Source organism: Acomys minous (genome assembly GCF_964271855.1).
Source record: "Acomys minous genome assembly, chromosome: 6".
In the NCBI taxonomy this organism is placed as follows: Eukaryota; Metazoa; Chordata; class Mammalia; order Rodentia; family Muridae; genus Acomys; species Acomys minous.
The window spans coordinates 85851338-85875424 of NC_140487.1; the positions used below are offsets into that span (position 1 = coordinate 85851338).

Below are 24087 nucleotides of genomic sequence, written 5' to 3' on the forward strand. Positions count from 1 at the left end.
TTCTCCTCCATACTCTTAGAAACAGCCTGCTCTTGATGACCCCTGCCTGCTTTCACCCACGCTTTCTTTACCTCCTCCTCTGTTCACCCACTGTTTGGATGGCAGGTGGCCTGTGTTCCTCAGGCCTTCCCTTAGCTGCCAGCAGCAGCAGCTGGCCTTCCCCAGAGTTCACTCTAGGCTCCCTGAGACCTCCTCACTGACAGTTCCTTCTCAGTCTCTGCCCAGCACAGCTTCTTCTGGCGCCCTGGCAGTTACTCTGCACATCTTCACTCTACAGCCTCCTGGTTACTTACACACACACACACACACACACACACACACACACACACACACACACACTCACACACACACACACACACACTCTCTCTCTCTCTCTCTCTCTCTCTCTCTCTCTCTCTCTCTCTCTCTCTCTCTCTCTCTCACTCACTCACTCACACATACTGTTCAGCTCCTAAGTTCCAGGGTGAAATTCTGTGTCTTGGCTTGCCTGTTTGCCCACCTCTTCCTTACTTACACACACACACACACACACATACACACTAACACACTCACTCACTCACACACACACACACACTCTTCAGCTCCTAAGTTCCAGGGTGAAATTCTGTGTCTTGGCTTGCCTGTTTGCCTACCTCTTCCTCACTTCCCTACCAAATCTGCGGCTTCATCAGCATCCTGTACCCACATATAGCGCCCCGTGTGCCAGAGTGGTCCCATGCCTTTTACGTGGTACTTGCTCATTTATCCTCCCATCCTATGCTCCATGCTCTCTGTGCGAATCCTGTTTGTACTATGGCTGCTCTCAGGTCACATCCTGAAACTTCTCAGTAGTTTTCCTTTGCCACTGCAGGATTCTCCATGTTTTCTGCTTGACTTGACCCCATGTACCTCACTCCCCAGCGTTTGCTTTTAGTTTATTAAATGTACTTGTTCCTTCTACAAGAGACTGTTTCCTCCCCTCCCCTATCCCTACTCAAGTTAAATCAGTGGCAGGCATGGGGTAGGTCTTCAAACTACTTATTCAACATATAAACCAAAATCACCCTACTTGGTTACAGAAGCCAATTGTAGAGTCAGGAATGACCTAACCGGGGGCGCCTGGTGTGGAGTAACGTGGCACTGGCATTAAGTCCCTCTCTCCAGTTTTTCCCATTGCTCACTCAATCCTACTGAGTCTGCCGTGTGGGTGTGGAGAAGAAAAGATAGCCTGAGGCCAGTCCAGGGCTGCTTCTAGTGACTGAGTAAGACTCAGTTGCCAGAGGGGTGATGGTGTTGTGTTTTAATCCCTTTAAGATACTCATGACGATATACTTAAGTTACAGAGCACAAGTAAGGAAGTCAGTGTGGGAAACTCCTGCCTAACTCTAATTGTAGGAACCTTAACTTCCTTTCTTTGCCACAGGGTTCGGAATCTCCCATGATGATTGGTGAATTAAGAAGTGACCTTGATGATGTTGATCCTTAGAGCAGTGTACCCAGATAGGATGCTCAGCACCTTTCGGAAACCAGAATCTCGTCCTTGAAGGCCTTAGGAGAAAGAGCCTTGAGTAGGAGTGTAACGAGGACCGTGTGTTCCAGAGGAGACACTCTGGCCACTCGCCCGCTGGGAGCTGTTGGGGAGGGTTCTGCACATGGACCAGTTGTCTGCGTGCACATTGACACATGATTTGAGGAAACAGAGCTGGCGGCAAACTGGTGAAACATGAGCATAGGAGAGTGAGGACAGAGCAGTGGCTTTCTCTGTGACACGGGGAGAGGAAATCCTTTGGTTTTTATATTTTTAGTTATGTGAGGGGAAATTTTTAATCCGCAGTAACATTGAATAGGAATACCCAATTTAGAATAATGTAAAGATATGTGGTAAAATTGCTTTTGTTGTAAAATAGTAATTGAATTGAGTTTACACGGACCTTTGTATTTAATATGTCTCCCTCTCTGTACAGAATCTCTGGTTTGTCTGGGTGAGAGGCCTCAGCATAACCCTAGATCTTGATGGTATGCTTCCAGTGTCAGAAACTGTGGCGTTACTAAGCTCTTTAGGTATTTTCTGATTCAAGATTGAAAAGAGCAATAATAAATTTAAAACAAAACAAAAAGCTATGTTCTCTAGAAGAATAGGGTGCATTCTTTGACATCAGTCACTAAAGAGCGATGGGTTGTTCCCAAAATAAAATTTAAAACAACAAAATTAAAAGCACTTTATAAGTTTATTGAGTTTGACTTCATAAAAATATCTTTTTAATGCTTGGAGACATATTGAATAAACTAGTCTTAAGTCATGTGATCTGCAATCATTTGCTTAAACACAATTTGTATGGCCCTTGTGTTGATTGTATATTACGTTAAGTACCGAGGCTGGGAGCCGCTGCTTTGTGAGCTTCCTCAGAATGTCACTGCAGAGAAAGAATCAAGAGTGTGTTTCTCCTTGACGTGACTAATACTGAAAGGCAAGATTTAAAGCTTACTTTCTCTGAAATACCTAGAAAATAATTAGATACCATCCATTTAGTTTTATTTGCCGTCATGGCATCGCTCGCTCATTTTAGGCTGGGGTTACACAGCTGTTTCCTGTGTTCTGTACATTTTGTGTTTTGAGTTGCTCAGCTCCAGCCTTGTTTTGCCTTTAGTTACATGTTCTGCCTTATTTTCCACTTGCCATGCACAGAAATGGGGGAGCCTCTGGGAGTGCCAGGCTTCCACTGTCAGCTAGGTTTGCCAAGTCAAAGAGGCACAGCCAGCCCCTAAGTGCCTTTTGGTTGCTTTTGCATTGTGCGGACACATAACAGGCAGGTGGCAGTCCCCGCTGTGTGCTTCAGGGACCCTTCATCTCACTGTTGAGCTGCAAACGTTCCAGGCAGCCAGCCTCAGTTGTGGGCTCTGTAGCCTACCACAGGCCAGAGCTACAGGTCAGACTCACAAAGATGGAGGGGCAGCGTGGAGAGCAGAGCTGTGTCCTCAGGGAAGCAGAGGCAAGTGGCAGATCTGGTCTGGGTCTGTCTAGTGTTCTTACAGTTTTTGAATGTGAGGGCCTAAAATTGATTTTGAATACCTGAACACCCACATCCCATAGTCTCCCTTCCTGATTCACCATCTTTCCACACCCACGCTTACAGAAAGAGCGTGTGGGACATGCGTTGAAATGCTGGCAACGATAAACAGATAGCATTGCTGGCAACTGCACTCAGGAGCCCCAATTCAGGAGTGAACTTGCCACTTCTAGTCAGTCCCCTTATTTCCTATGGAAACGACGTCTTCTGCCCCTGCACCTGCTGTCCTCACGGAGAGCTGCATCCGGATCGCCGGCACTGTTCACTTCGGTCCATCTTCTTCGCTTGTTGGCTGCAGCGAGCATCCTTCCATGTCACCAGGAACCACTTGGTTTCCAACAGCTTCAGTCCACTAATCTACTGAGGACTTTCTTAAATGCCACAAAGTGACAATTATGGCAGGCCTGCCTTGAAAGAGTTGTCATTTTTACTGCCAATTTTTGGATGAAGATGTTTTTATAATCTTTTACAGTGGTCTGCAATCAAGCAGGAGTTGCACAATTGACTCAATGCTGTGTGTTCTCAAGAAGCTCCTTCAGTCCCGGCTGACCTCAGGACTGCTACCCTGCCCCTAAGGCATCCTGAGACAGACAGATGAGCCTCCCACAGGCAGCTTGCCTGTAGCTCCCGCAGGTGGACTCTCCTGGTCGCCAGCAGCTATTAGCCGTAAGACCCAGAGCCTGAGCCACCAGACTCACCTGGCTTGCCCCACCCTCCCTGCTAACACCAAGGCGTGTCCAGCATCTTTTGAGCTTGGAACAAGCAGACTGGAATTTTCCTCTGCTACCTCTTGTGTACAGAATCTTGTTTATAACATTTCAAAAGGAAGTAGATATACTAGGGAGGCCTCTGGATTCTACATTTGGTTCATGTGTGGTGGAGCTCTTAGCTTCTAAGAGTATAAAATAAATTTTTCAAAAATGTAGAGTTGGAGTCTCACAGACATTTTTCTCCAAATGTCAGCCTGGAGCTGTTGGGGACACTGGAGAGCAGCATAGATGTCCTTGATTCCTTCCTGGTGCACTGCACTGGCAGTTGGGGAGGGCCACAGTGCCCTGGGGGTGGGGGAGGGCCACAGTGTGCTGCGGTGAGGGGGGGGTGGAGTGGGCAGGGGGGGTGTCCTGTCCTCTGACCCAGAATCTCTGTGCACAACTTAGGCAGGGCCTGTGGTCTCGGCTTTCAGAAGCTAAGTTTCTTGCTCTGGCCTGCAGTGGTCCCATGGGTCCCAGCCCCTCTACTGCGTCTTCCTCTCCCTGCAGGGCCAGCCCTTCCTGTGCATTCTTGGTGACTAGCTGGCAACCGTCTGCATGAGCCACCTGTCCACATGTGGCTGTCTAACCAACCAACACATGGTCATTGCCATGTAGGGGACAGGCAGAGGTCTCAACTGGGCTGAAAGCACAGGTGCCAGTGGCTCTGGTGCCAGACACCATTCTGACGTTTGAGCCATTAGCATCTGTCAACCATAGTGATTTTTGTAGATTTCACTAATGTTCAGAAAACAATCTGGAGATTTTTTTCCCCCCACATCTGTTTGTTATATGTTTGTATAGAGGTAGACCTTGCTTAAGACAATGACACTGAGAGGTTCCACACTGCATGAATGGGATATCTGCACATCGCACACTAAAAAGATCTGAGAGCATGCTTCATTTCGGATCAGGGGCAACCATAGTCTTTTTGCAGAAACACCCACAGGCTCATGAGTGAATGAGTCCATAAACGCCGCTGAGTCCTGCACCTGCCACTGGGTAGAGGAAGATGGCAGAGGTGTTGGGAGCTGGGAGTGCTGGTAGGCATGCACCCCAAGGAATCTGGAATTCTGGAGCAGACAGGTCCCCAAAGACAAAGTACTAGGACCCTGAGGAGTCAGGAGGCTACAGGAAGACAGTCACTGGAAGCCTAGGATGGGCACAAGGAGTGTGTTCCCACTGTAGGCCTGTGTACCCCACCATCCGGAAGGTAGCTGTGCCTGATGAGCAGGCCGCCTCTTAGCCAGCCAGGTGCAGGCAGTCACATCAGCTGCTTTTATTCTGAAAACTCACTACATGATAAAAACTCTACAAAACCCAGAATAAATATCAAGTTACAAAAGCAATACAGGTGGGAAAAGCTTACATAAAAAGGCAGAAGAAGCTGAACGGACAGAGAGGTGTTCTCGTCAGCTTGTGTGGCCTTGTACAGTCAGCCCTCTGTCACTAGTCTCCACACAGTCTGGGGAACTGGGGCTAAGGGAGCCATAGGACTGGCCTGTGCTCTAAGGAGTGGTCCAGGAGCAAGCTGCTGAGGCATCTTTGCTTCAGAAATGGGGTGCCCAGCCTGCTACTGCCAAGAGGCATGGCGTCAAGGCCAGCCACTCTTACACCACTGCCTGTATGACTGGCTCTCCGGTCCTGGCTTTCTTCATAAAGTGAGGCTGCCAGTTTGCAGGGTAGTAGAAGGGATGGGGTAAGGTGAGGTAAGCGCTGTGTGGTTCTCCAGTACAAACTGAGAGTCAACCGGGGGCTCACAGCCAGTTATCCTGAGCAGGGCCAAGGCCTGGGGTGCAACTGATGAGGACACCTAGGAGATACAGGCATGGCTGGATCCACCACTGGCTTTCATCGCCATCCCTAGAGGTGTGCAGAACTGATGCACATTTAACCAGAGAGCCCAAAATGGTGTCTCCAGGTGGTGAGGACTCCCAGCAACTTCCACACCAACTTTCCCAGCCTGGCACTTGGTCTCTGAAGCTCCAAGGGTCTCTCTCCATCATCACCTTCCTGCAGGACAAATATACCCTGGAGGCCTGAGGACTGAATACTAGCCTTGTAGCTAGTGCCCTCAGATTCAGATACACTGGACCAGCTGACCAGAGCTGGCCACGGCTTAACCTCTTTGATGGCAGAATGCCAAGCCCAGGCCCCACCATGAGGGATGGGTACCCAGGGTGAGACACTGACTTCTAGGCAGAGTCTCCCCACCATTGGCCAGCTACAGGAGAGCCAGGCAGGGATGTCTCTACACCCAGCCACAGGCACCATCCCTGCCTCAGGCTGTCGTCACTGCTGAGTCCAGGAGGCCTTTGCTGAAGGCCGGCTCCTGCAGCACATGGCAGCAGCTACTGTAGCTTCTTCGCTGGTCCTGCCTGCTGTATCGGCACCAGGGCTCCTTGCCACGCAGGTGTTGTCCACAGCATAGGCCCCCAGAGTGAGGGATGCTCCGGGGAGAACATTGCATCCAGTCAGGGTCCAGCCTGCCTCACAGGCCACGGTGACCTACCAGAGTTCAGAGGGAGAAAGCCTGTGTCTGGCACTTGTGGGCTGTCCAGACTCCACTGCCTCAGACGCAAGCATGGTTGCACCCAATAGTAACCAACATACCCTTCGTCCAGGGTAGACATCTAAGTCGGTGCCTCTGCCACCTTCCATCCCATTTAATGGCAAGACCAACTATTCAGGGGCTCCACAGAACCCTTGAACCCATTCTTCCTCCTCACCCACACCCATTTCTGGGTGCAGCACAGGAGTGAACCTCCTGTTGATGGTTCCTGCCTTGCTCTTCACAGGTCAGCAACTGTGCTCCTGGTGAACCCCCAGGTCCGAGCTCACTCACTCAAGGCCTGAATGGTTCTTTAGCCCCACTTAGCCTGTCTCCAGACTTCTGAGTCCCACCCTGCCCTACTGGCCTGGATGATCCTGACACCAAGGCATCCTGTCCCCTCTGGGCCTTAGCTGTCTCCTCTGCTAGAAACATTGCTCCTGGCGACAGCCCCCATGGTTTGTCATCCCACCTCAGGGATGTCGCAACTCACCACTCTTCCCTGATCCATTTTCCTCCATATTATCCCCTTGGTACTCTGTAAATTACTTTGTTTACTGCCCTTTCTTACCAGAATGGACACTCCTGGTGGGCCAAACATTTCCTAGGGCCTGGACCAGCGGGGAGCCAGCATCTCTGGGTATCTGCATAGAGCAGCTTCCAGCTTCACACTGCCCCCTGCCCCCCTTCCCCCTGCAGAGCTCTGACAGGCCAGCTACGGGCTTCTGGAACTCTTCTCGGGGCTCTTCTCTCAACCTTCACTTGCTAAGCTGTCACATCTGCATCACTCTGTGTCCAGATTCTGCAGAGTCCCCGCCCCAGCTGCCTCCCAGCAGGTTTAAGTGGCCAAACTAGAAAGTGCTCAGGCACCGACTCACCATGACCATGCACGCTCTCAGAGGAGCAGAGGTAGACCGCAGGCCGTGCATATCTGGACAAGGGTAAAGCCAGGCCAGCCTGCCATGCACAAATGCACATATGCTGTGCACACAACAACTGCCCAGCTCTTCCTCCCCCTAGCCTGACATATAATGGTATGGGGTACCACCAACACAGGGCAGATGGCAGCCACCCCACAAGACCCAGGTACCCAGCCATCCTCAGCCCCTTCACCTGCTCTGCGGGACCCGAGATCCCATGCTCCTTGATTTTGCATTCCAGGCCCGGGGCATGGCAGCAGGAAGCGTGGACACTGGCCTCCCGGTGGCCAGTGTGCTTGCCAGGCTGATGTCTGGATCGCCGCATGAACTGCCTGACACCAAGGTCTTCCACCTCCCAGTGGAAGCTGCAGCCTAGAACAGAGGACATCCAGCTCAGATTGGAATTTTGGGGGACCTCCCATCTTTCTGGCCCCAACTGAATGCAACTTCTGTCAAGTCCACAGCTTGGGAAAGACAAACAGCTCTGAGCAGAAGTGCTGGCTTGAGCAACAGGATTCCTGGATTCTCATTTCAAGTCAGCCACTGACCAGCTGGGTGGCCGTCAGAGGGCTATCCAACCTCTCGGAGCCTTACTTTCTTAAGAAAAATATGGCCTCTTCACCCAGAGAAGGAAATTGCTCAGATGGGACAGGGCTCCTCAGCCTGAGGTGCTCAGAGCCTCTGAGGCCCTTCCCCATCCTGGGTGTGAGCCCAGGTCTGCATGAGACTGGTCTTAGGAGTAAGAGACGCCACCAGCTACAAAACTGTAGATAGTGGTCACTCAGCTATCCCAAGCCTCGGTTTCCCTTTTGTTACATTGCGAACATAAGAGCTCTTACAGGGATGCCATGAAGAGGAGCCAAGGCAACATGAGTGACATCCCAGCACACAACCTATTCATGGCAAGGGCTCTGCATAGTAGGGTGCTGACGATGATAATTCTCTGAGGTCCTAGGTACAGGACCTCAGCACAGCCACTCTACAAGGAGGGGCAGCCCCTTTAACTCAGCAATTCTCAACCTGAGGGTCACAGGGATCAACCCAAAGGGCTCGAACAACCCTTCCACAGGTGTCGCCTAAGACCAACAGAAAATACAGATATTTACACCACGCTTCATAACAGGAACAAAATTACAGCTATGGAGTAACAATGAAAATAATTTTATGTTTTGGGGTCACCACAACATGAGGAACTGTGTTAAAGGGCCACAGCATTAGGAAGGCTGAGAACCACTGTCTTAGCTGATAAGTGGAGCTCTATGAGGCGGCAGATAGGGAAACTCAAAGGCTCTCGCTGCTCCAAACCTGCTCTGGGGCTTAGCTGTTGCCACCCCCAAAGGCAAGTGAGAGCCCAGTACAGAATTGCCGCCAACTAGGTTGGGGCTAGGGAGCCTTGCCTGGTCTGAGTTACAGCTCACCACTGGGCTCATCTTCTCCCTGCAGATCCATTCTGGTCACGGGCCCTACCAACCCCACCTTTCACTCTGGACCCTTCAGTGCCTCCTCAGCCTGCACTCCACTGGGCTCTGCCCCTGAACAAGGCATTCCCAATGACTTACCACCCTCACCAGCATTTACCCCTCCATCCATACAGGACTGCTCAGCTCCTCCTGAGCTGAGAGCCACCTCATGGCCCTCAAGGTCCTCACCTATGACTTCTACTACTTGCCTGGAAATGTTTCTCATGGCGATCCAGAGGCAGGACAGTGATGACAAGGGTGGACAGTGGACCTTGTCCCAGCACCAGGCTACATGTATGGCATGGGACCTTGCACTTCATGATGAAGAAGCCAAGCACGGGGCTGATAAGGAACTTGAGCCCACTGCTGAGTGGCAGAACTGAGACTTGAGTCTGCCCCCTTGGAGACAGGCCTCACAGCCTTCCCTTGGATGGTGCCAGGCACCCCCCAGCCTGTGCCCCACCTCACCCTGCCATCATCACCCTCTTTTGCAGAAGGAAGCCAGGGAGAAGGGATCACACTACAGAGAAGTGATGGAGACCAGCTTAAAATGGGCCCTGGGTCTCTGAAGGACCAAGCAAACTCTGACAGCAAGCACTTCAAAACAGGGCCTCTTTCTCACAGCTTGACTGGGTTCCTACCTGTGAGGGCATGGTCCTTCTGATGGCAGCGGACATGAGCCTCCAGGTCAGCTCGGACTGCAGGAACGGTGTGGATGCTGCAGTTGGCACGGGGAAGCAGGCAGCACCTAGCGACAGCGTAGACACCCTCTCCTCCGAACGCGTTGAGGGCCTTGCAGATCTGCTGGCCCCCTATGGCCTGAGAGTCACAGAAAAAGAAGAGCCAGTAAGAGAGACTACAAGGCTGGGACAGAGGTACACAGACATGTTGTTGGGACCCTTGGTGCCTCTAGACACAAGGCACTCCCCCAGGCCCGAGACAAAGTGTTCTGTCTCTCGGCAGCTCCAGCTCCATCATAAAACTTCCTATGGAGACGTTGGGTGGCTGATACACCAGCTTCAGCCCCAGCCTGGAAACTCACATGCACCGTTTCTAGGACCTGACCCTCCTGGTCAGATGCTGCCCTCCAGGCAAACTCAATGTCACCCAGTATCTGAATGCCTTCATCCCAACTCCAGAGCCACAGACCAGCACAGAGAAACAGCTCTTAAGATGGCTCAGAGGTTAAGAACACTGCTTGCTCTTCCAAAGGTCCTGAGTTCAATTCACAGCGATCACATAATGGCTCACAACAGTCTATAATGAGATCTAGTGCCCTCTTCTGGCCTGCAGGTGTACATGCAGCCAGGGCACTATATACATAATAAATAAATAACTCTAAAAATAAGAAAGAAAAAAAAAAAAACATGTTCCACCACAAGGCCCTGGCTGCACGTACAGTGGGCACTGCCCCTCCTGGATGTGGAACTCTCTGACCAGGCCTTTCACCCTGAAAACGGGCACTAGAAGGCTCAAGGGTCAAGTAGCCTCCATTGCTGAGGGCTAGTGCTGGTAGGGGACAGACAGACAGACACACAGGGCTGGAGTACCTCCATCTGATCACCCCGTCGCCTCCCGCTCCTGGAGAAGCTAGAGCAGCTCAGTAGCTCCTCTTCTGGGGCGCAGTGGGCTGTAGCCGTAGCTGTACGAGTGGGCCCCGAGTGTGCGGACCACACCGTCCTGCAGAGCAACTGTCCGCCTGCAACAAGGCCCAGGTGAGTAGGGTCTTCGGGTGGGATGGAAGGGGCATCCCCAGGGACGTTAGTGAACGCCTCAGTTAATGGCAGGAGAAGAGAGCCCTCAAGAGCGCTGTTTTTCCCATGAAAATGTTATCAAGCCTTTTCAGAGCCTCCGCCCCCCAAACTACAGCCAAGAAAAGAAAACTCTCTTGTGAGGACCGGGGAAAGGGCTGTGGACACTCCCTGTCATCCTCCTCACCTGTCCCATGGGTGCTGGGGGGCAGTATGGCCACCAGGTTGGGGGTCAGCACCTGCTGGTCCTCAGGGAACCAGGCCATGTTGATGACGTCTTTGGTAGAGAAGTGGATCAGCCTCTGCCGCAGCTCAGCCAGGGTGAGCCCTGGTTCCCGAGTCAGCATCCTGGCTACAATGCCTGGGGGGGGTGGGGGGGTGGGTGCAGGATTATAGAAGGTGGTGGCCTGGCCCTTCTCCCCGGCCACAGGACCCCTGCCAGGGTGCACATGCAGGAACAAACACACATACATGCATGCATGCACACACAAAACCTGCTCCTCCAGAAATTTAAGCACCTACAATCCTCCACTTGGTGAAGAGCTGGTAAGAAGACGCCCTATCCTACCTACAGGCATTGGCAACTGCAGGTGAACCGTCCACCAAACACTGTATCACATGTCCTTCCCTGACTCTCAGGCTGTGCAGGTGCCCCCCACAGGACTCCCCCTAAGAGAGCTTTCTGCCCCATCTGTTTCTGTATCCTTCTCTGGCAGACCCGGTGTTCTTCAGGACTTTACGATAATTTGATTCTTAAATACCCTACCCCCGCGCCCCACCCCCAGCCCCGCCAAGGTCTATATGTTGAAGGCTCGGTCACCAGCCTATGGGAGGAGACAGACCCTTTTGGAGGTGTGTCCTAATGGAAATAGGTCATTAGGGATGTGCCCTTCCCCTCTGCTTTCCAGCCACATGAGGGGAGCAGTCTTGCTCTGCCACACACTCCCCTCCACGGCATGCCCTAAACTAAAGACGCCACATGGGCTGAGCCTTCTGAAACCACAAGTCCAAATAAGCCCTTCTTTCTTTAAGTAGGTTACCTCCTCAGACACCGTCTCACACTGGCAAAGCTGCTCACCACAGGCACCATCAGGTCCCCTCACATTTGCCCTCAAGGCACAGACCCTGCTGCCTGCCAAAGGGCCATGGTGGCAGGATGGAGGTTGGGGGTGACTCACCAGCCACGTGGGCAGCAGCCTGTGATGTCCCACTCTGTGACATGAAGCACGTGCTACAGTCACTGGATGCACCAATGATGTCCTTCCCAGGCGCAAAGAGGTCCACACAGCGTCCAAAGTTGGTCCCCAAGGTCCCCAGGGTGACTGGCTGGTCCTGGGCATCAGTGGCCCCAACTGTGATGACCTGGCAACATAAGGAGATGGGGAACAGAGAAAGATCTGGGCCACAGTGGGACAGGCGGATCTTGCCTCTGCACTAGCCAACTCCAGTTTCCACTTGTGTCCCTCTGAAATGCTGTCGCCCGTGAGAATTGCAGCTCCTAGGGGGAAACTCTGGCATCTCACCTTGGCAATGGTCCCCCACCATGTTCCAGACCCCATTTTCTGACTCCCTATGAAGCCCCTGGTCTAGGGTAGAGACTAAGTAGGACCAGTGCTGCTATCAGCCTAGAGTAGACAAGATGGATGGATGAGCCATGCTGGGCCTTGCGATATTAAATTAAGCAGCTTGGTAAGCGCTGGTAGTCAGGAAGGGCAGGCTGGGCTGCATGAAGCCTTGAACTGGGACAGGTGCCTCTCACTTCTGTTCTCTCTCTCTCTCTCTCTCTCTCTCTCTCTCTCTCTCTCTCTCTCTCTCTCTCTCTCTCTCTCTCTTTGAGTGTGAAAGACTTTATTGCTCTCTCAATACTAATAGTCCACTGCATAACAGATGCCCTCCAGTTGTCCCTCTGATGAGAATGGGCCCACTGGACCATCAGTTTCTCCAGGAAGGCCTCTCCCAGAATGCACCTGCCACAACCCCAGACACAATGGATAATGTGATGGTCATCACATGAGGGCTTTGGGGCCAGCAGTCACCCCCAATCTCACTAGGATCAGTTATAGGTGGGGAGCTGGACAACGGAGAAGGAGGCTAAGGGATTGGACAGGACAGTGGGTCTGCTCCATGAATGCCTCAGGGTCTCGTGGGTGATCTAGGGATGCAGAGGAGGGGAGGAGAAAGCTGAGGCCGCTATTCTGCCTTCCAGGGGACAGGAGGGGAGCTGGATAAGGCCCCAGGTCCTGAGAGGAGGAAGGGAGAATGAACCAGACAGGACCATGGGCATGGCTGCCTGGGTCACAGCTTCCTGGGGGGGGAGGGGCATGAGTCCTTCCAGAGTCCCAGTTTGGAGGCTCTAACCACTCTCAACCCAGGCAGCTCGGCCAGTAAGGGGGCCACCTGACACTGTCCCTTCGTCCTGGCAGGACAGGACAGCTCCTACCTCTGGAGCAGAAGCTGGAGAATAGAGGCAGGCATCATCCCGGAAGTTTCCAGCTGCAGCAACCAGCACCACGCCAGTCCTTGCCAGGTGCTGGCAGCCGGAGTTGAGGATCCGGCTATACCCACCCGCCAGGGGCAGTAACACCACTAGTGGCCCCGAAGGCTGGATTAGCTGGCTTTTCCGAATGAACTCCAGGCCTGAAAACAAACAAACAAACAAGCCAACAAGCCCACGTCACCTGCTGGAGAAGCGTGCCTTCCTCCTCCAGTTCCCTCCCTCGGAGGCGTAGTGTGATGGACAATGCGGTGGTGGTTCAGTGCCCTGAGGCTCAACCAAACCTACTGCATGCTGCTGCCTTGAAAGAATTTTTTTTTATATGACTGACATTTAAATCATATACTCATTTTCTTTAAGTGAAGGAGATAACTTTCCCAACATCATTGGTCCTCACATTTGACTGCCTTGAGAGAAAAGACTAGGTCCTAAAGGAAAAAGTTTAGACTCAACCGAAGGAGCCAAATGTTCCCCAGGACTAGACGGTGAGACACTACTGCTGAAAACACCACACTTTGGTTGCAATATGCAATGGCTGTTCTTGGTTGTCAACTTGACTATGTCTGGAATTAACTGTAAGGTACCGGGAGCTTTCTACACACTGGAGGGCACCTGGAGGAGGGGACAGTTCTCCCACAAGAAGGCTTCCAGAGGTGAAGGACTTCCAGGAAATGAGAAGTCTCTTTCTACACAGTGGCCTTCAGGGGTGACAAGTTGGACTGAGGTTGGTCAATAAGGGGGTGGGACAGGCACAAGAGGTCACTGATGGGACAGAGGCTATTGATTTAAATGTGTGTCAATGACTGTTGTCCTCTAAAGTCCCAAGCACGGAGCTGGGAAGATGGCTTAGGGGTCAAGAGCACTTGATGTTCTTGAAGAGGACTCAGATTCAGTTTTCAGTACCTGGTAGGCATACATACATGCATGCATACATACATGCATGCATGCATGCATACATACATACATAAATACATGCAGGCAAAACATTCATGATCATAAAAATAAATAAACAAACCAAAAACAAACAAACACAAACACTTGAAGGGCTCATAGCCGAAGTCCATTCCCATTTGCTGCCTGGGCCAGCATATTACTGGTTGGTGGTAGTCAAGTCATGATCAGCTCGTTCCGCAGAGGCCGGCAGGCTCCAGCTGTGGGCCCTGGCTAGGTCACCCTCTCTGGCCAGGCTTACTGGCTAGTTAGCCACTGTCTCATGCCAACTTCAGGGTTGCGTGCCAAGCCTTGCACTCTGTGCCCAGCACAGTGAGATGCAATGAGCCAGTGCCCCTTTCATTTCTCCTCCCCTGCCTACACGCCACAGTTCTAGCCCTCTGGGCCCCCACTGGAGTAGAGTGATGGAGTAATCTGCAAAAGGCTGGAAAGATCTGGTGCAGCCCCCTCACCAAGTACATGTCCTGGCTTTGCTGGTAAGCACACGGGCAGGAAAAGCTGGCTTCTGTCACATCAAGGCTAGCAGTGTAAAGGCACTAACAAGGGCGTCAGTGGAAAGCTGTGGACGAGTGCTCACCCATAGACCCGCCTGGCCTGAGCCCTGCCCCCACCCAAACCTCAGTTTCCCACCCACATTCTGGATCTCTGGGATCCTGACAAGCCAATCACCTGAAACGGTGTGGCAGAGACCACCTGACTACAAGACCGTGCACCTGCAGAGACCACCTGACTACAAGACCATGCACCTGCAGAGACCACCTGACTATGAGACCATGCACCTGCTAAGCTTTGGCTGCCTTCACACAGGGTGGGGGGTGGTAGAACCCAAAATGCCACTCACCTATGAGGGTGCCGCTGACCGTGCCCTTCCCTTGACAGTTGAGCACACGCAGACTGTGCAGACTGGTGCCCTTGGCCACACCCGCATCGCGGCCGCTGACCACACCCGCCAGGTGGGTGCCATGGCTCTCACACTTACTTGCCTAATCAATCGACACAGGGATCGTGTGAGAGAGTTCACTCACCCCATGATATATTAGAAGATGCCTGGACAGACTGACGTCCCACCCCACAGATAACAGGAAAAGTTAGGCCGTGCTGACACGATGCTCCAGTGGTGGCACCACTGCCCACCTTCATCCACCCTCTGAGATGAAGCGAGGGTCACACTGACCTGTCTGTGGAAGCGTGTCCCATCCTCCTCAGGCACACTGTTGAAGTCAGTGATGGTGACCCTGCCCTCAATTTCTCGGTGGCCACTCTGGATGCTGGTGTCTAAGAGATACACCTCCACCTGGCCGCTTTCATCTTCTCACGGCAGCGTTCGTGGGAGGGGAGAAATGTTGTGGGATTAACGTGATTGCCCATGTACTGAGCTGTCCGCCACCTCACATTCTAGACAGCTCATGGCATCTCCCCAAACTTCTTGAAAGCTGCATGCTACTTAATCTTTATTTTACGTCAAGGAGCAGGGCCCAGAGAGGTCAAGGAGCTGCCAGTGGCCCGTAGCTGGCAAATGACAGAGGCAGGAGGTGAGCTGAAGTGAACAGGAGGTGGCCCAGATCCATGTGAAACAACAATAGTAACATTCAAAACATGATATTATAGCATAAAATAAACTGACCTCCCAAGCATAAGGCTCTCACAGCTCACTGAGGAAAGGGCTGACAAGACAGACAGAAACTAACCGGGCTGCCTGCCATCCTGGCTGCCCAACACATTCCCAGAGAGGAAACTGAAGTCACCTGCCAGGGCCTGGTAGGCCCGTGGGCTCTTTCTTCCCTCACTGAGGCTGGGTGGGACTCAGTGCAGGAAGTTTACCATGGCCACAACACCCAAATCTTCCATGCCTGAGTGGGTGAGTCTCCAAGAAACAGGCATACAACAAAGGGTGGGCACTCCACGAGACACCTGGGCGGAGGGCGGGGCGGGTTAGCGGGGTAGGAGACACCTGGGCATGGGGACAGGGAGGGTTGGTGGGGTAAGAGACACCTGGGTGGGGGGCAGGGTAGGAGACACCAGGGTGGGGGGGGCACTGGGGGGATAGGAGACACCTGGACGTGGGGGGCAGGGTTGGGTGAGTAGGAGACACCTGAAAGTGGGGGTGGGGAGGGTTGGCAGGGTAGGAGACACCTGGGTGGGGGGCAGGGTTGCCGGGGTAGGAGACACCTGGGCACGGGGAGGGGTGGGGTGGGGAGGGGTGGGGAGGTTGGGGTGTAGGAGATGCGGGGGTGGTGCTGGGGGGATAGGAGACACCTGGGCGTGGGGGCAGGGGCTTAGTGGGAGATAGGGGGATGTGCCTGAGCAGGCTTGGTGGAAAGAGCCTGCAGAGGGTCTGCTTCCTGTGGAGGGAGAGCTAGGAGAATGGAGGAAAGGAAGGCGGTATCCAAGGCTGTAGCCACTCTCAAAAATTCTCAGCCTGGGAAAGAGATGGTCCAGTGGTTACAAGCACTTGCTGCTCTTGGAGAGGACCTGGGTTCAGTTCCCAGCAGCCATATGCTAGACAGGGACCATCTGTAACCCCAGTGCCCTCTTCTAGCCTCTGCGAGCACTGTGTGCACATGGGCACTGTATACATGTATGACATGTGGTATATACACATACATGGCACATGGTTCATATACATACATGTAGCCCAAACACTTATACACATAAAATTTTAAAAAATAATGAATTTTTTTTTTTAAATTCTCACTCTGGAGTTGTGCATACAGTTAAGCCTTTGAGCACCTCCCTAGTAGGTCCAAGACCACGTTTAGTCCCTAGTAAATATGACAGAGGGGCAGGGCAAGGTGTCCCAAAGGAAAAAGAAACCTTAGATTGCCTCTCCCAGCCTTGGCCTGGCACAGAGAGCTCTATGGCTATCCCGAGGGGGCACCTGGCTGGCTGCATACCCATCTAACCCAGCTGAGATGCTCCTGACTGCCAGGCTTCATCCTTCTCACCTCACCCGTGCCTCATTTACATAAGCAATAGATAACCTTCCTAGCACACTAGATGCTCCACGGGGGACAGTCAATCTAGGCTCCATTAAACCTCTGAGCCTTTCCCAGAGCAGGTGCCCTTCAGCCCTTCTCAACTCGGTGCCACCCCCTGCTACCAGATGCAGGCCACCTTCCCAAGCCTCTCTTCCTCCATCTCTGAAAGCAAGATACGCTAGGGAGAGGTGGCCCACTGACAGACGCAGGGAGCCTCCAGCAGGCTGTGGTACTGGTGGTGGGAGGGGTAAGGTGGGCTGGGAGATTACACATCTGGATGGGGGTGGGGCAACTGCAGTGGGCTGTGTCTGTCCAGATGAGGGTCTGTCCCTGTCTGCATGGCTGGGTATCCCACAGATAGTGAGTCAGTCAGGGTTAGCCTCTTCCAGATTGGGTATGTGCTGGTTTGCATAGGAACGGCCCCCATAGACTCACGTTTGTGAATGCTTGACCCATAGGGAGTGGCACTATGAGGAGGTGTGGCCTTGTTAGAGTGGGTGTGGCCTTGTCGGAGGAAGTGCGTCACTGTGGAGGCGGGCTTTGAGGTCTCATAGGCTCAAGCTGATCCTAGTGACCTTCTGCTGCCTGAACTCTCAGCTCCTTCTCCAGCACCATGTCTGCCTGTGCTGCTGTGCTCCCCGCCATGATGAAAATGGACTGAACCTCTGAACTATAAGCCAGCCACAATTAAATGTTGTTCTTTATAAGAGTTGCCGTGGCTATGGTGTCTTTTCCCAGCAATAGAACATTGACGAAGACGGTGGGGGATGAAGGCAGCAAGGATGAGAAGCTGGAGGGGATGGGGGGGGGAGGGGGGAGACTCGTGCATGACTCTGTGGAGCAAGGCAGAGAAGATCGGTGCAGACCCTGGAGCTCTAGGGGAGGGGGCGGGGCTGGAGAAAGAAAGTGGAGACTGGAGGCTCACTGGGGACCTTACTCGGGGAGCTGTCGTCCTCCATCCGGTGCCATGCCGGGATAATCCGCTCCAAGTTCCAAGGGATGCTCTGGGCGAAGACAAATGAGTCTTCCTCGATGTACTCCACATGGGGCAACTGCAGGGCCTGCGGAAGCCAGAGAGCCATGGCGCTTAGCTTCAAAAGCCCTCAGCTAACAGCAGCCCACAGCAGTCCCACTTGAGCCAACTATCCATGTCCCCAACCAGCACCTACTCACATTGTCCCCAAAGCCTCCCTCCCGGGGCCCAGAAGACAGACCAGGGGCCCAGCATCCTCACGCCTCTCTGGTTAGGGAACGCAGTGCTCCATAACCCTAGTGTCTGAACCCATATGACTACTCAGAAGGATTCTGGCTCCACATCTCCACCTGGTGGTCAGACTATGCCCAGCTTCAAGGAGGTGGTCAGGAATCAGTGAAGTACTTAACCTCACTCTCAAATCAGGCACCTGTTGCTGGCCATTGTGTGTCTGCTCCCACCCCCATCCTTTGCACTGACCCTGCAGACCGAAGCGCTAGACTCCCAGGCCTCCAGTTTGTTCAGTTCACCGGAGGCATCCAAGTCAGTCCTGCACCCTGCTCCTTAACTAGGCTCACAGCAGCTGCGTCCTCGGGTAACACGCCCTCCCGCTGTGCTTCGGCTTCCTCCCTTCCTCTCCCCAACTCCTGGAGGCCCAAGGCATCTCTGGGTACCTTAGTGTCCCCACGGCCCCTTAACCTACCCTCTATCAATTTCTTTACCTAATATCTGCTTAAACACTCAACATTCAGCCGGGGATGTTGACACCTGTCCGTAATGCAAGCATTCCAGAAGCAGAGGTGGGGAAATCACGAGTTTGAGACCAGCCTGAACTACAGAACAAGACACTGTCTCAACCCATCCCTATATAAAAACTATTGCCCTTTGTCCACTAGTGTCCATTAAACGATGGCTCCCTTCACCACACCTGGCTTACAGAGAGTTCTGAGAGATGCAGGCACCTGCTCTAACAAACCAGTGAGACACTGAGCTGGGGCCGTGACACCTTTTGAGGTGCCAAGGCTCAACTTCCCGGAGCAAATTCTATGTTCTCCTGTGCAGAGCTCATTGCCCTAAGCAATAGGCACCTGCCAGCCGCCTGGCACTTCCAGGGTTATATTCATTCCACACTGTGCTGAGCCCGCAGCACCAGCTACTGCTCTGACATCAGCTGGTCGGTCTCCACCTTTGCTGTAAGCTTGAAGGAAAGGCTCAAGGCGACATATGTCACCTCCATCTGCAGCTGCAGATGCTTGTTAAAGTGCACAGCAGATGGACAGGAGACACTTGTTGTCCTCCCGCACTGTGGCCCTGGCTATGCCCCATCGATGTCCCACAGTCACTTAGTCACAGGTGTTACATCAGTTTAAACCCTGGGTCAGCAGTGACCTGAGCCAGGGGGTCGGATGCATGCATAATGTGCACTGGAGGCCTGGGCAAGGCCCTGAGCCCTGGGACCTAAGTGTGTACAGGGAGCTGAGAGCACCCAGTGGGGGAAGGGCACTGGCGTGCGGTGAGAGCCTGGGGTGCCATGACAGAGGAGAACAGGGAGGGCGGGCAATAGCCTGCATCCTTTTCACCTCCTTCAGCAAAGGAAGGTGCGGCACTCAGAGGAGTGATGGAGCAGGACTACTCTGTCCCAGAGGAAGAATCTAACACCTTTGATACTCTATAAGAGCCAGTGTCCCAGGCCTTGTCCCCATTGGTTCTCACAGGCAGTGGACAAACCAGACAAGGATCCTGGCAGACAGGCCATGGGGGAGGGGCCAAGCTCTGCAGCTAGCTGTCTTGTGGTCCCTTCTGCCCTCCAGTGGATGTACACATGGCCCTGGAATGTGGCCAAGGCTACAAGGCAGCTTTTCAGAAAACCAGGAGCCATGGGCACTTCCTGGTCCCAATTCTAAGCAGAGGACACGCTAAGGTCAGTGTACACATGGAAATGAACGCCCATCCCTTGTGGAGAGGCCCACGCCCAAGACTGTAGCTCACCAGGCCCAACAGGTCGCTGCTCATCTTCACCAAGAAGCCAGGGAAGAGGCCATGGAAGATATGCAGAACCTTGATGACGTAGCCCCGGCGGGCAGCCCGGGTCTGCAGGCGGTGGGCAGCTTGTTCAATCTGCAGCCGTTGGGTCTCCTCCATCAGCACCACTATGTAGGTGCCTGGCAGCCTCCAGGCTTCCTGGTCCCCAGGGAAGAAGTGAAGCAGAGAACATGAGAGCCTCAGTGGACGCAGAGGCACCTCATCCTAGTGTAGTATGCATATAACAGACTTTCCCACGTTATCCTGTTCTGTGAGCTTTGTTCCTATAGAGCATTCCTGGGAGGAATGTCCCTGCCTGCCCAAGGAGTGCCTCGGGAAAGTGCTTTCCGCTCTTCCTTAGCAATGTAGCAGCTTAGTGCATTTGGCCATGAGGCCTCTGTCTCCTGAGTACATCTGGTGAGGGGAATAATAAATAATAGTAATATTTTTTTCATTGTTTCTCTGTCCCTGCTTTAAACTCTGAACCATTCAAATAAACACTCCACAGAATACCCATAAAAAGCTCTTATGCAGCATATAGCCTTGAGGCTCCTGGTATGGCTGAATCTTGAGTTGCAACAGTCATTGGCAGATGGAAACATGTGCCACTCCAAACATGGGCCTGACCGAAACATCTGGAATCTAATGAGAAGTGTGTGGTTCTGGTAAACACACAAGGAGCCCGCTCCAGGACACCACACCACACCAGTAATGGTGGCCAGATGGTCTCACTGCATTGGGCTATAATCCTTCAAGTGATCTCTTCTCCTGTTACGTCCAGAGATCTCCCATGTAGTCACCGAAGGACCGTCTGTCCCCTTTTAACAAAAGCTCAAGACAAAGAAACTGGCCACCCAGAGGCAGGGGAGTGACTCCAGCCTCCAACCCCAAGTTCATTTCCAAGCAGGGCAAAGAACCTCAAGGAACCCTGGGAAATAAACTTGGAAGGAACTGCTCCACCTCAGGCAGGAGCTTCCTGTGGCCCAGAGCCAGAGGCAGACATGCCCAGGAAACTGACCCCACCCACCCGCCAGTGCTCCAGTCATGCAGCCCTGACACCACTCCCCTAGTTCAAGGCCCCCAGAGGCCCAAAAGGCTCACAGGATGACTGGTAGCACCCAGTTGAGAAAGATGTGAGAACTAGAGTTTTCAGCCTCCGCATGGTCCCCAGCCACCATACTTTGGAGGACACTCTCTTGGCATGACCGCACCAGTAGCCCACTCCCCACCTCACACCTTAGGAACCAAGCCCCACGGTGCTGGTGCGTTTAGCACGTGGCCTCCTCTACCCCACCTCATCACTCTTTGCCACACGGTGCAGCTGCGAGCTGGGTCTTGTACCCCGAGGTGCATTCCGAGACCAACAGATGGGTTGGATGAGCAGAGAAGACCCTCGGCAGCGAGCACCACCCCAACTCCAGAGCGGCACCATTGCCTGGCATCCCTCACCCGCACCTTAGAGCAACGTCGGAAGGTGGCGGTAGCCACATGAGGGGCCTCATCAGCCAGGCCATCCTCCTGGGATGGAAGGGCGAGCATCAGCTCTTCATAGTCGCTGTCCTCGTCCTGGGCACTGGCGCCCGTGGGGCGCAGTAGTAGCAGCAACAGCAGCGGCAGCAGCGACAGCGGCCACCGCGGCCACACAGAGCAGCGGGTGCCCATCGGAGCTAGGAGAGGTGCGCGGGAAGGACGTGGTCGGGCGGGATTCGAGGAACCAGGCACCCGGGCTGTGCTGTCCCTAAGGCGCCAAGCACTGGCCCAGCCCTCCGGTCTCAGACCGCAAGAGAAGCGGAGCCCACCGGCAGCCAGCGCGTCCACGTGGGAGTGGAAGCCTTCTAGGGTGTGGGTGCTGGACGTCTAGGGGCTGGGAGATCACGCCACCCCGAGCCCCATCGGAAGATCTTCTCTGATTAAACATTAACGGGGCCCGAGGATTAAAGGATCGGGTTTCGGCCTCGCCCTCCCCAGACAGCGTCAAATGACGCTCAGAGAGAGGACAAAACCCCAAATCCCAATTGGGCTGTAAGCCCGGCCCGCCACATTCCCCCCACCCCCACCCCTGCCAAGTCAGAGCCAAGCTGAGCCCACTTCTTTAGTGTTTCCGGGTCGGCCAACCACCCCCTTACTTCTCCCTCCAACAATGTTAACTAATTTCCCCTGGGCCCGCCTTCTCTCTGTGACCCATAACTCCTCACTGTCCAGTGACTTAACCTCCACCTGCCTAAACTTTGCGCTCCATTCAGCCTGGACCCCCACCTTGGCCCCGCCCCTCTGCTTCCTTACGCTCTCCGCACCATAGCCCACCAGGACAAAACTGCTTTCTTCGGGTTCCAAGTCCACTCACCTTGAGAGACTCCACAATTTAAATTTTCAAAGGCTCCAGAGACTGAAACTCCATTGTAAGCACAAACTGGAGGTGGGGATAGGGGTGTGGGCCGGAGTGGGTGGGGGTAGGGGCCGGGAGAATGTTCCAAAGTTAAAGTTTCAGTCTGGTTTAGGCTTTTGGTTTGGTTTGGGTTTTGTTTTTGGTTTTTACACACTGTAGCCAAGAACTCAATAGAGCAAGCATCCAGCAAACACCAGGAGTTGCCAAGGGGAGCCTATCCACGGGCCTCATAGCAGGTGCTGCAGAGGGAGGCACGTGGCCAGGCTCTGCTCAGAAGCAAGATTCCAAGCCACTTCTGGATCCCAGTCTGCACTGCTCAGCAGCCTGAATCGAGGTCCTGGGGGCCTCGCTTTGTCTTTACCTCACAGCAGAGAGCCCACTGGAGTGCATTAAGGAACACCCATGAGGCAGACTGGTGTCACTCCTTTGTCTTTTTCCTTCCCCCACCAAATAGCCCACCATCTTGGCAGGAAGAAGAGCTGGTTCACACGTACTCAGTGATGGCTGGGGACTCTCTGCCTTGCTTGATGAACCAGGCTTTGGCCAGTGACCTCACCAAGGCTACCTGTAGCAAGAAAGTCTCTAAGCAAACCTTTTTCATGCTTCCTCTGGAAGGCCAGGCTTCTCACCCTTGAGGCCCACCCAGGGGATCATGTACACAGAGGATCTCAATGTCGGTCCACAGCCTCATGCAGTAAGAGCTCTCTGTCTCTGTCTCTGTCTCTGTCTCTGTCTCTGTCTCTGTCTGTCTCTCTCTCTTTCTCTGTCTCTCTCTCTCTCTCTCTCTCTCTCTCTCTCTCTCTCTCTCTCTCTCTCTCTCTCTCAGTAATAGGAAAGGAGAAGATGTGTGGGTACCCTGGGCTCTGTGACAGATGGAACCAGAGGAACAGTCACATCTCATCCCACATCCTCCACTGCATTCTCCGCAGGGGTGGGAGGACACCTAGCTGGGTGCCTGCCAGTTGGCTGGGTTTTCATCCGTCATTAATTCCCCACCACCACCACCATAACTTGCCCCAAGAAACTCCTCCCCCTTTTCAGATCCATCCCCTAGCCCCAGCCACTCGTCACCAGTGGCCCTACCCCCTAAAATGTATTGGCTGCCAAGTTTAAGTAAATCAGTGCTTCTCAACCTGTGGGTCACAACACCTTTGGGGGATGAATGACCCTTTCACAGAGATTGCATATCAGAGATCCTACATATCAGATATTTATTTACTTTACAACTCATAGTAGTAGCAAAATTACAGTGTGAAGCAGCAACTCAAATAATTTTATGGTTGGAGGTCACCACAATATGAGGGGACTACATTAAAGAGTTGCAATAGAAGGGAAGTTGAGGACCACTGACAAATGTACACTGGGAAGTTCCTCTTCCTCCTCCTCCTCTTCCCCTCCTCCCCTCCTCCCCTTTCCCTCCTCCTTCCCTTCCTCCTTCTCTCCCTCCTCCTTCTCCTCCTCCCAGTTCTCTTCCCTCCTCCTTTTCCCTTCCTCCTCCCCCTCCTCTTCCCCCTCCTCTTTTCCCTCCTCCTCTCCCTCCTCCTCCTCGTCCTCCTCGTCCTCCTCCCCCTCCTAAAATCATAGCAGTGTGTTTGAGAATGTGCCCAACCTTGACCCTACTTAGAGGCTGGCTTGATAAACAAAAGAAGAAAATGCAAAAGCCAGAGAAACCCAGGGAAGAGGCTGGCAAAGATGGAGGCACAGATGGGAGTGGTGCTGATGCAAGCAGTGCTACGAGGTGCCCCCATCTGGAAGAGACTAGGTGGGGTCTCCCTGTAGCCGTTGGAGAACACAGCTCCACTCTG

The 24087-nt window shown here is 53.3% G+C and overlaps 2 protein-coding genes across 3 annotated transcripts in view; one reads left to right on the top strand and one right to left on the bottom strand.

Moving 5' to 3' along the window:
* USP24 (ubiquitin specific peptidase 24) overlaps window positions 1-3972 on the top strand; it is a 137105-nt gene extending 133133 nt beyond the window's left edge. For both annotated transcript variants that reach the window (XM_084785558.1, XM_084785559.1), the window contains exon 68: window positions 1403-3972. In XM_084785558.1, coding sequence (XP_084641684.1) covers window positions 1403-1465 — 63 coding nt within the window. In that variant the 3' untranslated portion in view covers window positions 1466-3972. The remainder of the gene's footprint in view (window positions 1-1402) is intronic.
* Window positions 3973-4205: 233 nt separating this feature from the next.
* On the bottom strand, window positions 4206-21811 carry PCSK9 (proprotein convertase subtilisin/kexin type 9). The gene is made up of 12 exons (XM_084787392.1): window positions 21352-21811; window positions 19864-20055; window positions 17839-17962; window positions 15098-15231; window positions 14765-14906; window positions 12919-13115; window positions 11657-11840; window positions 10666-10839; window positions 10278-10426; window positions 9369-9546; window positions 7461-7639; window positions 4206-6304 (listed from the first exon to the last, which is right to left on the bottom strand). The coding sequence occupies exons 1-12, from the start codon at window positions 21556-21558 to the stop codon at window positions 6089-6091; spliced, it is 2076 nt and encodes a 691-aa protein (XP_084643518.1). The 5' UTR covers window positions 21559-21811; the 3' UTR covers window positions 4206-6088.
* Between the last annotated feature and the right edge of the window lie 2276 nt (window positions 21812-24087).